The following is a 12,829-nucleotide window of genomic DNA, read 5'->3' on the forward strand; positions in this document are numbered from 1 at the left end:
TTCAATAAATCAAATACAATTTCAAACAAAAGCCCCAAAGGAATTTGAAATTTAAAAGCACGTTACGTCTCCGTTTGGATAGAGATGAAAAATTAAAATTATTTTACTACTTAGCTTATTTTTGTTACTATTTACAGGTCTTATTGTACTTTTCTGTACTATTTATAGGCTCTACTATACCATTTTAATTAATTTTTACCTTTATACACAATATTTTTAGTAATAAATTTTTAATTTTAACAAAATAAGCGATATTTAAACAAACCCTACATATTGATTTTTGAGAGATTGACCTTATGCTCTCATGTTCCTTGTTCTCCCATAGTTGTCTTGTCCATGCTCTTCTCTAAAAGTCAACTCATCTAATTTGTGGTTGGCTATATTTTGTTTATTTTAAACTGAAAAAAAAAAATAATAATAAAAAACCTTGTGCTATTTGTTGGTGGGCCTAGGAATGAGTAAGACGAAACTCAATCGTTAAAATAAGTTACTTCAGTTTCTCCAAAAAAAAAAAAAAAAAACTGTGACTCCATTCCAAGTTTCCAACCACCAGCTTCAGCAAACCCCAAACCTTTACCTTTGACCTCGTTGATGGCCGAATCAAAACGCCTGACACTTTCTCCCGGAAAAGATGGAGTGGTCGACAGGATCAGTAATCTACCGGAATCTCTTCTCTGCCACATCCTCTCCTTCCTTCCAACCAAAGACTCAATCGCCACAAGCATTTTGTCAACCAGGTGGAAGCTCCTTTGGACACTCGTCCCAAAGCTAGACCTCGACAGTGATACGATTGGCACTTCGGAGCTTTCGGCTGATGATGATGATGATGAAGATGAACGTGACATCATGTTTGCACATGTTGTGTCTAGCGTTTTGGCTCAACAAGAATGTGGAGAGCTCCAAACTTTTCGCCTTCAATGGAAATTTGGGTGGGACGGTTCCCATCTCGACGCGTGGCTTCGCACTGCTGCTGCTCGTAAAGTCAAAGAACTTGATCTCGACATTCTTGTGATCGACATAGATGTGGAAAATCTGAAATTGCCTCCAAGCTTTTTCTCATGCAGGACATTAGTGGTTCTGAAATTAACTGGTACTATTGATATTGATATTGATATTGACACTCCTTCATTATCCTTTAATTTCCCGAGCCTAAAGATACTGCATCTCGTAGAAATTTTGTTTCCGAGTGTCATTTATTCACAGGAACGCTCTTTCTTGAGGCTCCTTTCTGGCTGCCCTGTCCTCGAAGATTTGTCATTTACAACTGATGATCTTGAGGGTGAGTATAAAGTATGTGTACCCACGCTGAAGCGCTTTATTATCAGAGATTTAAATGGCTCTGATTATGAACTCGAGATAAATGCCCCAGCTCTTGAGTACTTTGATTTCTGTGGTGATCTACGCGCCATCAAATTCTATGAAAAACTAAATAACCTAGTTCAAGCAAATGTCGGGTTGTATGTGTATGAGAATGAACACAAAGAATTTTACAGAGAAAGGGTATTCAGGCTATTTACTGCTCTGAATAAAGTCAAATTTCTCTCATTTTCCCCTGACGGCACAGAGGTTAGACCCCCTTCACAATTGCTTTTTATTTTTCAATAAACCTATGATCTTTAGTTCAATTTCTTAGGACAATTCGAGGTCATGGTCTCGCTTTTATGTTATATCTATTCGATGTCATGTGATTTTAATCTTGAATGCAGTGGCACAACGTTGGAAATATTTATCCTTCCTCATTCCAGAATTTGGTCCAACTGGACTTTAAAGTAACTGATTGTAACTGGCCAGTGCTACAATACTTGCTCCAAAATGCTCCTAATCTAGAATCTCTTGTTGTTACTAAGGTTAACTTGTTTAATTGACATATTTTTAGTTGATCTTTCACCTCCCCTAAACTTACACTTATCTGCTGTGCTTGTTGTCGTCAGGGATATGCAATTAAAAGCAACTTATGCAGGAAGGAGCTACAATATGATCGTGACTATCTGTCATCACATCTTACAAGTTTTTATTATGGAGGTTTTGAAGATTTGAAAGATGAAGAGGAATTTGTAAAATATATTCTAAAGGAGGCAAGAGTTTTGAAGACAGCAACAATTCAAGTTTATAGAGGAAAGTCGAAGGAAAATGTTCTTGAGAAACTATCAATGTTCCCAAGGCGCTCAACAACATGTCTACTTAGAGTTGAATGAGGTATACTTCTTTAACTGGTATTCTGCAACTAATTCCAAAGGCTATGTTACAAATATTTTTTTCTTTTTATTATATACCCTCTGCAGGTCGTAAACTGTTATTACTCTTTTTTGTTTTTTCAAGTAAATAAAAATTTCATGTTTTCCCCCCCTTTGAATTAATTGAGAGTGAGAGAGAGAGAGAGGGGGGGGGGGATTGATTATCCAATGTTCTTTGACCTACTCACAGTAGAAATTGTTTCTTGTGATAACCATTTTGCAAAACTTCTATTTGACCTTCATAACATTAGTGGTTGTTTTTGAATTAGGCTAAAACTTTGATAGAGAAATGTTCATACGTAAGCTTTTGTTACCTCTTTATAGTTTATAAGCCTGAATTTTTAGATTTAAAGGCACACTCATTCTGTTGGGTAACCAGTGACAATTGAAGTAATAAAACAGTTGAATGTAAATCTTGAAAGTATTATGTGTGGATGAAAGATTTAGAATGTTTGATTTACTCTATCACAAGCTTACTTTTTACCAAATCATTTTTGCCAGTACATATCTCATACATTCTGCCTTGGCATAACAGGTCATTGTTTGGCTACATCTACATGGCACCTCCTTTCATGTCTATTTGTCCAGCTTTGCTTGCCTTTGTATAATGTTGTACATAAGCACAACTGCAGTACCCAATATACTTCCATTAGGGTGAGATATAGTAAGATGCACTTCTTATTGTAAAAAAAATTGATAGAGTAAGATGTTGAAGGTAAATGTCTTTGGTTGGTTTTTGGCTTACTAATGGTTGTATTTATTAAATATTTGTAAGTCCTTTGTCTTTTAATTGTGTTATTGATTCTTGAGGGAAACCTTTTTGAGATCCATGTTTAGTTTATCAATTTATTCATAGAATAGTATTTAGTACTAGTAGTCCAAGAACCCAATTTTGGTTTACACAAAACACCCGCATCTTGAATGTGTTTGGCATTTGATTAGTAAGCTTCTGTACCCAAAAAAAAAATTAGATGGTTCTAATTTGAAATGAGTCTGGCATCAAGATATGCTAGATACATGCAGAACCTGTTAGTTCATCTACTGCATGACTGAAAGAGGGGATGCAAATACTTTAACCAAGTGTGTTCCTATGAGTACATGTTTGCCCCAACTCATATTCGTTGGATATTGGCTAAACTATTTGTTGATCAACCCCTACAAATACTATAAATGTTTTGTCATTAGCTGCTCTACTCGTCTGCATTGGTGCTTCCTGTTGGGCCCTTCTCCATCTTAACTTTTTGTTCATTCATGCCTCAAAAAAGCCCACTAGCTCTTAACATTGGATTGGCGCAGCATGGGCAACTTACAATTAACTTGTCTTAGGTTTGGGTTCATTACAATATTATGACCAGAAGGCATGTGAAAAACCTTTCATCTTATCTGCTCTTGGAAAGGTTCTGAGATTGATTCCTTGACTTAGCTTTAACAATCCCTTCCTTATACATTTTCTTCCACATCTGTATAGCTTTGGCTTCTTCTACAACCTTTTTTTCATCAAGTCTTATCATATTTTTAGTCTACATGACATTTGTTCACCTACTCCTTATAGTTTATAGTCTTGTTAAGCTGATGGCAGCATCAGTTGTGAGGTATGAAAAGACGAAAAAAGGTGGTTTTCTGAAAGTTTTGCTGATGCTTCAGTTGACATGCTGAATAGAGAGAGAGAGAGAGAGAACAAAACAGCTTGTAATGTCCCATCCCCATTTGGCACTTTAGTGAATTTAGGATTTTTAATGTTAATTTTCTAGTTATTTTCTAAAATGCTAGTTTTGGAAAGAGAACTATAATGCCAATGGCTTCCTGCTGCCACACAATTTACTTAAAGTTTCCCTGGCCTTGATGTGGTCTGTAATTGCACCTTTAAACAGATGTAACAGCTAGTTTTGGAAAGGCAGAAAAAAGAAATGCTGAGATGGCCTTTGTTTTGTTTAGATGGGTGTGACCTTCTTTACATAAGCCTAAGTCAAAATTTTGCTCTCAAACTTTCAGTTATATTTTACTTCCTAGATCTTTGTGATAATTGCAAAGGTTGGGATTTGAAATCCCCATATTAATTGCTTGGAGAAAAAAAATTGTGAAATGGCCTTGTTTCCAGTTTTTATTTCATTTGTTGAGTTACACTATCAGGCTTCATGGAACTTCAATCCCTTTGAATGGATAGTCTACTGAGCATGTTTGGTCCATTGTGAGACAACATCTAATCTCTTAGCTCATTTTTTTAACATAAAGGATCTTCTCTAAGACTTTGTTAATCACGCTCCATCCATTGCCACGCCTTCCACATACTCTCTTGAGAAGGGTTCTACTGCCAATATTGAAATCCAAATTGACTTGGCAGGAACTTGAAGAAAAAAAAAAATCAATTCTTAGGTATTTGGAATTTAGCAGCCTGACCATAGGTTTATTTTCATTGCGTAATACAGTACATGTGTTCTTTGCTACAAAAGCATTGTTGAAAATTCCAATTTTAGCTTTCAAATGGACTCCCACGATTTTAGATATTTTAATTTTGAGCCCTTTGCGGCTCCCCACTAAAAATTCTTTAAAAGAGGATGTACCTTTGATCAAGTGGCCTTTGGAGCTTGGACTCTTGATGTACAAATGGATAGAAGAAGCCATAGCTATTAGACACTTGGACATATGATTACATAGATATTTTATAAAAATTAATTTTCATATATTTTTTTTCATAAGGAAAGCATATGAATCATAAACTAATTAGAAATTAAATGAATTTTAGTTTAGTACTTCGTTATTAATGTTTAGTTTTGAATTCATGTGCACATGGTTATTACTATTTAGTAGTATAAGGATCCACTTTTTGGTTGTCTAAACACCTGTATCTTAAATATTTTTGGACTTCAATTAGGAAGCTTATGGACTCAAAAAAGTTAAATTCTGATTTGAACTATATCTGCTACGGTTTTATGCTTAGATATTTGATCCAGGAGTTGCTGAAAATCTCTTGCCATCGGGTGGGCAATATTTGTAGCTCAGCAATTGTGAGGCAAAGTTGTCCCGTGGGATGGGAAATAGGTACAATAGTTGGTGATATTTTAACTCTCCAAAGAGATTTTGTTAATTGTAAATTTTAGAGGGTGAAAAGAGATTTTAATGTAGCAGCTCATGTACTTGCAAAATGGGCCTTGGTAAACCAGCATATATAGGTTGTTTGTTTGATTCTTGTTTTTCCGATTTTTTGGCTCACGTTCTGGCTGTCAGCGTTTGTCCATTTTGAGCTATTAGAAAATTTGTCGTTATTGATCAGCTATACCCATATGCATGCTTCTCAGGTTTTTTTTTTTTTTTTTGGTGTGTTTATGTTATATTTAGGATATTCTCCTCTGTACTAATTATGTATTTGAGTTGCTTCTCTCTCTCAACTCTATGTTCTGCGCCTCTTTCTTTGTTCATTACCAATCTCTGTTACGCCTCTTTAACATACACTATAAAAGATTACTTAGTTATTATGTTGAATTTCTTCGACCTTTTGCATAGTGTAACCAATTGCTTTATATCAAGATCTACTTGTATGCATAATTTTCCTTCTCGAGCATCTTCTCAAGTTCTACCTTCTGATGGCATTATTTGTGATGGCAATACCAGAGCCTTCCTCACATTGAATGTAATTGCTGTCCCAAGGATTCAAGTTTAATTATGTGCCTCTACGCTAAACATGAAGAAACGGGTTAGAATTTTTTGACCTGGTGTGACTAGACCCAAAAATTACCTATAATGATCCCAAATTTTTTGACCCGAAGCAAAAATGGTTTGACTTGTGATTCGACCCGATTTTTTGCTGGTCAACCCAACCTAACCCGTTAAAAAATTCGTTAAAAAAACATTTAAACTACATCATGATGCTAGGTGCATAAAGCATAAAGCACCGGAACCAATAAATTATAGATAGATGTTCACACTTCATAGACATGAGACAAGATAAGATAACCAATTTATTAAAAAAAAAAAAAAATCTCATTCAATTTGATATGACACTTCACAGCTCTAAGCTCACACACTTGACTCACAATTTCAATTAAATGTAGTCTAGTACACTAACCTGCTCACTATTTACTAACATAGTAAATGGCTAGACTTAAGAGCTTGTAGTTGATTCTAAAAAATAAATAAATAAATAAAAACAAATTTGTAGTAGTTGTAGTCCACAAAGGTTGAAAGGCACAAACCACTAAGAGGTAAGAGTTTTTAGCCTTTCACAATTTCGGTCTTTCAAAGAAGACTCTTGTGCCTCTACTCTTTTCTCCACCTCTACTCTTGGCCAACTTGAGCTACAATTTGCAAGTATGAATATTTGCAGTGTTGAATCTGCTACTAACGTTGAATAGATTGAGATTGAGGTGTTATTCTTATAAAATATTTACTTATTTTTCTTTACTTAATATGTTATGTTTATTCTCAAAACTTTTTTTTATTTAGTTTATCTTTCTAAGTAATCTAACTTTACTATTATTTTAAATGCAACATGAACATGTGCACTTAAGGAGGCTGATAACTTGACATAGTCCATAAAATGTAGTGTGCGTTTGGATATCGCTTGTTTTACTGAAAACTTATTACTGAAAATATTATAGCAAAATATTTTTTATTGCTCAAATTCACTATTCACCCGCAATTTGCACTTTCATGGTCCATGAATAGTGCCATGGACTAGCCAGAAAACGCAACTTAGGAAAACGCAAACACAAAAGCAAAAAGCCTTACCCAAACGGAGCTGTAGTTTTTTTTTTTTTTTCCTTCTTTTGTGAGAATGATATTATTAGTGATGTAAACTTAAAATATATACTTTTTAGTACTCCCTAAAATCTCTCTCTTTTTGAAGATGTAAACTTGTAATTACATGCATTTTGAAAGTGAGTTATTAACATTGAAGATTTTTTTCATCATGAATTTATGACTATAAAGAATTTTTGTCATGCTCAAAACTGTCAGAATTTTTTTTGATTTGTTTAATTGATTTTATTCATTCTCTCTAAACAGGTTATCATTGATTTGTTTTTGTAATTGAAAATAAAAGCTCGTTTGAAAAATACGGGTCAACCCGCCCTACCCGACCCAACTTGCAACCCAATTGACCCGTTTAAAAATGACTCATTTGACCAGCGACCTGATTGACTCCCAAACCCGATTGATCCGACCCGACCTGTCCGTTTTACCACATCTACTCTACTCATTGGGTTTGTGACAAGAAAGCTGCAATACCATCATTTTAAAGGAACTTGTTAAGGTATTTCCTTTTGGTTCATATCCACATGATGACTCTTCATTTATTCCCCACAGACCATGTTTTAACCCTATACAAGTAATTGGGTTAAAACATGGTCTATGCCTAAGTCAGTGGTACAATATTATTTTCACTTCTTTTTTAAACTATTAACATGACTTGTTGTAATCGGTCTATAATAAAAGTAATATCAATGGTAAAATTTAGTGAAAGTGATGTTGTTCCTTGTGAGCAACTTTGAAAAAAAAATTATGAAAAATAGTGCTCTTAACATTATTCAATAAGATGTGCTTCGGCCATATTTTATCTATTTCATATACAAAACAAATCATTAAATTGGCAACGTTATTATTGGTTTGTTGATATGTGCGGTTGTCTATGTATGTATGAATTGGGCAATTTGGCAATGCTATTGTCAATTTCTTAAACAAATAAAGATAAAATTTGGCATTGTATAACTTGCTTTCTATAGTGTTATTGATTTCCCCATATCGCTTTGCATTAGGGTTAAAGAACCAAAAACTTACGCAAACAATATTATTTTACAAAACCTGTGGTAAAATGTTAAGTTCAAATTCTTAATATCACAAATATTTTCGGTTTTTAAAAAAATTTGCAAAGCTCACATCATAATTTCTCATTAAATTTATAGGGTTAATCGCACATACCATCATAAACTTTCTCTCGAATTATATGTCTCAAAATTTTGAAATACACAAGCAACCCCCAAATTGAGGAACTTGTTACAATGTCAACCCTACTGTCTAAATCAAGAAAGTTATTATCGTACCGGAGGCTGTACCGGTTTGGCCACCGGTACGATATATTTTGAATACCGGTCAATACCGGTGTACCGTTTCGGGTTTATTTATATATATATATATATATATATATATATATATATATATATTATATACACACACCAAAATCTCTAGAACTATGTTTATAAGCATATAATATTTCACTTACATTATAGTAAATATAAAAGTTTATCATAAAATATTACCTCAATTCAGAACAAATTATTTATAGTTTTAGACTTTAGTATCAACTAAAAAAAAAAAATTAAAAAAAAAAAAACACAATATAAAAATTAGAAAACTTATACTAAGAAAACAAATAATACTAATAAGTTAATGTAAATAATTTACCATTATGCCCTTACAAAAATTCAAAAATTACAAAACTAAAATTTAAAAAAAAAAAAAATTTCTGTACCGGCCGGTATTTTTTCTGGTACAAAATAGAAGTGTACCGGTACCGGTGCACTGGCCGGTACGGCCGGTACCGGTACGGTATCGACCACCTTGGTCTAAATTGGATGTTTAGTTGGAAGGAAATAGCGCACATGCAAATCATGTGGTATCTACTAAGCAATTGAAGGGTAGTTTGGTATTTTTAACCATATGAAATTAATATAATATCCCTTAATTCTCTTTTCCTATCACCAAACTCTCCCTTATTCCCTTCAGAAAAATAAAAACTCTCCATTTTTCCTTGCCTCCCAAGAGTCCCAACCTCCATCTCTTCTTAGTTGTTCACAACCACCAATAAGGCAATAGCATTGATCTAAATCAAATCACCATCTAACTTCATTGACTAAAAATTTCTTCGTAGCCATTCAATTAATCTTGAGAAACAAAGACCTAAAAAAACACTTAAGAAATAAAGCTTTAGTGAGACACTGCCAAATTTTTGTTTCCTGAAATTTCAATCTAAATTTGGTTGGGTTTAGCTAATTAAATTGTTGTAATTTAAAGCAACTTTAATTTCAAGCAAAAACTTTTGATCTGTTTAAATTGAGGAGGAGGAATAAGGAAGGGAGAGTAGAATAAAGTTGGCTGAAAATTAGCTTAATTTTTAATTAACTCTACTTTACTCTCCCTTGCTCCCTCTCCCTTTATCCAAATAAGCTATAAAGAAATTTGGAATTTAAAAGCACCATACATGTTGAATTTTGAGAGGCTGGCCTTTAGTTTGCCCTCGTCTATATTTTGATTATTTTCCCATGGGTGTCCTTATGCTCTCCCTCTCACTCTCTGGTCTGATGGACTCCAACGAGTTAAGTGGGACCACATGTCTAGTATAATACGGAAAATTATTGCATAGTCTGGGACTATGCAATAACAACCCATGTAATACACATGCTTTACTTTTTTTGGTTTATATTAAACACATTTTACATGGTAGGGTGTATGTCAAAACAAAACTTTCAAGAGGAAGTAAATCATGCATTTCAAAGCTTAAAAGGATATGGTTGAAAAATTATCTTGTGGAAAAATATAATTTGTCCAAATTTATATTATGTAATTTATTCATGATGGTGGGCTGATTTGGAGTTAGAAATAGAATTCTTTAATATATACTAGTCTCATCTCACTCTCTTCGCATGTGAGATGAGGCTTTTTTTTATTTTGAGTTTAAGATAATTTTTCTATTTGAATTTATTTACTGTTAATAAAGTTACGTAGGAATGAATTTTTAAGAAACTAAAATTTAGGATGTGAAAAAGAGTAACTACTGGGTTTAATATAAGCTAGTTTTTAGAAGAAAAAAAAATGTATCAAATATGCATAATATATATATATATATATATATATATATATATATATATATATATATATTGAGAAACTCGTGAAATATATTTAGATAGTAGAAAGCGTGTGTGCTAATTTTTTTTTTTTTTTTTTAATTTCTAGTAGTTTTTAAAAAAAAATTTGTTGAATTATAATTTTAACCATTTTTTTATTTTTTAAGAGATATACACGTTTTATTCCGTGGCTAGATCAATCTAAAGTCATAAACCCAATTTTTCTCGGAATTTACAGAAATCATAACTAACATTCACCACAACAACACGAAGAACTGAGATTGAGAGACTCGTTGATGGCGGAAGCGGTGGTGGACAAGATCAGTGATATACGATACAGGAATCTCTTCTGTGTCATATTCTCTAGTTCCTCCCAACCAAAGAGCCAGTCGCCACGAGCGTTTTGTCTAGTCGTAGGAGATTCCTTTCCTTTTGGAATCTCGTCCCAATGCTAGACCTCGACAGTGAAACGATCGGCACTTGGCGGAAATCATCTCAGGCTTGCACATATTAATTGTGTCAAGAGTTTTGGCTCGACAACAACAATGTCGCGTGGGAGAGACTTTGCACCTCCGAACTTTTCACCTCAAATGGAATTTTGCTTTACCAGCTGGACACGTGGCTTAGCACAGCCGCAGCGCTTAACGTCGAAGAATTCGATCTCCGCTTTGATTTTTCGAGGTTGCCTCGTAGCATCTTCTCTTGCAGGACCACATTACTAGGTCCTGAAATTAAGCGGCTTTTTTAGTTTTGATCTTGATATTTCTTCATCCTTGCAATTTCCGAGGCCTAAAGATACTGCATCTGACAAATACTTCGTGGTTGAATGTTACTAATTCTGCTAAACGCTCTTTCTTGAGGTTCCTCCAGTCTCTAATTACGATCTCGAGATAAATGCACCAGCTCTTGAGTACTTCAATTTCGATAGTGATCTACGCGATATTAAATTCCATTAAAAAAAAAAAAAAAAACCTAGTCCACGCATGCAGATGTCTATATTTCTACATTTGAAGATGAAGATGAAGAAGAATTTTATAGGGCTTACATATTCAAGCTTTTTATAATGTTAAATTCCTCTCACTTTCTCCAACTGGCACAGAGGTCAGATCCCCTTCATAAGTGTTTTCTTTTTAATAAACTTATGAGCTTTTAGGTCAAATTCCTAGGACAATATGTGCTCAAAGGCTCGCTTTCATGTTCTATCAAATGGATGTTGTTGTGATCATAATCTCAAGTGCACTGGGGCGGCATTGCAAATATCTATCCTTCATCGTTCCAGAATTTGGTCCAACTGTACTTTAATTTTAATAATTGTTACTGGCATTTGCTACAAGACTTGCTCCATAAAGCTCCTAATCTTGTTTATCTTCTCTAAACTTACACTTATGATCTGCTGTGTTTGTTGTCATCAGGGATATGATTTTTTTGTAAGCTCCTTATTCTGGAAGGAGCAAAAATACGATCCTAATTATCTGTCATCACACCTTACAAGTTTTTATTACATAGGATTTAAAGATCTGAAAGATGGAGTGTAACTTGTGAAATATATTCTAAAGGAGGCAAAGAGTTTTGAAGATAGCAACAATACAAGTTTCTAGTGGAAAGTCGTAGGAAAGTGTTTTTGAGAAACTATCAATGTTCCCAAGGCGCTCAACAAATTGTCTACTTGAATACTTGAATGAGTATACTTCTTTAAATCTTACTTTATTTTTTTAATCAACTTTAACTCGTACTTAGCAACCAGTTCCAAAGGTAATGTTACAAAATATTTTCTAAGGTCCATTCTTTGTGATAAATATGATAAAGTAGATACAAAAGGGGAAGTATAGAATAGGAATATTGAGAACACGAAGGTTATGTAGTTTAGTCTTGTCAGCCTATGTCCACGGAAGAATTCCTTAAGGGCTACATCTTTATTGTATAAGAGTATAGTACAATAACCTGTTTTACAATAAACCCTAACATGAACCCTAAACTACTAGTACAAGTAGGAGTAGGCTTGGGCCTATTACATTGGGCTAGTATGTCTAATATATCTCTAACTCCCTCCCTCAAACTCAAGGTGGAAGCTCTATATAAGCTTGAGGTTGGATAAGCATGAAAAGATCCCTTGGAGATACCTTGAAGAATGTCTTTGAAGAAACCACAATGAAGAATGTGTCAATTGACCAATTTTGGAGCTTCAAATGAAGAAACGGAGTTCAAATCGGAATCTATGCAAAAAACTCAGTAAGATAAACCCATTCGGAAATTTTGATTTTTGGTCAAAGGTCAACGCAAAGTCAAAGTCAACGAAGGTCAAAATCAAAAAATCCACGGTCAACAGTCTACATGGTCTGGTTCGATTCTAGGTTTTTCGGTTCAGGGTCACAGATCGAGCTGTAGAGCCGTTAGCGTCATCCTAGTGATGTGTCGTTGATGTGGACTAGGTTTAAGGTGGCTAGGGCTTGTGTGGCCCTGATGTGGCTAGATGACTTCATCAAATGATGTCAGTCCTAATGTCAGAAATTTCTCCGGTGCGTGTATGGCGCATGATCGTGACTACTAGCGCGTGGAGGCGAGGCCAAAAATCTATCGGTGTGTGCTTTAATGGATGATTGTCGGTTTTCCTCCACATGCAAATCGGTAGACATCAAGGCCAACAGAGTGGCGTGTGTGACCGTAAGGTGATCTAGGCAAGAGGAATCTAAAGCAACACGTGTGATTTATGGCAAAAACTATAGTAATGCGTGGCGGCATGAGTGGAGGTAATAGGTCACT

General features: G+C 34.4%; 1 protein-coding gene and 1 pseudogene across 2 annotated transcripts; both read left to right on the top strand.

The window, feature by feature from the left end:
• Positions 1-485: 485 nt before the first annotated feature.
• On the top strand, positions 486-3,101 carry LOC142638715 (putative FBD-associated F-box protein At3g50710). Of its 2 annotated transcripts, XM_075812782.1 has the most exons (4): positions 490-1,566; positions 1,707-1,847; positions 1,932-2,196; positions 2,770-3,101. In XM_075812782.1, exons 1-3 carry the CDS (start codon positions 592-594, stop codon positions 2,193-2,195), a joined length of 1,380 nt encoding a protein of 459 aa, XP_075668897.1. In that variant the 5' UTR covers positions 490-591; the 3' UTR covers position 2,196; positions 2,770-3,101. The 2 variants fall into 2 exon arrangements, with proteins under 2 accessions (XP_075668898.1, XP_075668897.1); XM_075812783.1 differs by lacking the exon at positions 1,707-1,847 and having other exon boundaries at positions 486-1,566.
• A 6,386-nt stretch (positions 3,102-9,487) lies between these two features.
• On the top strand, positions 9,488-11,785 carry LOC142639608 (putative F-box/FBD/LRR-repeat protein At5g62970; annotated as a pseudogene).
• The last annotated feature ends 1,044 nt before the right edge of the window (positions 11,786-12,829 follow it).

The sequence above is a fragment of the Castanea sativa genome, chromosome 6, assembly GCF_040712315.1.
Source record: "Castanea sativa cultivar Marrone di Chiusa Pesio chromosome 6, ASM4071231v1".
Lineage (NCBI taxonomy): Eukaryota > Viridiplantae > Streptophyta > Magnoliopsida > Fagales > Fagaceae > Castanea > Castanea sativa.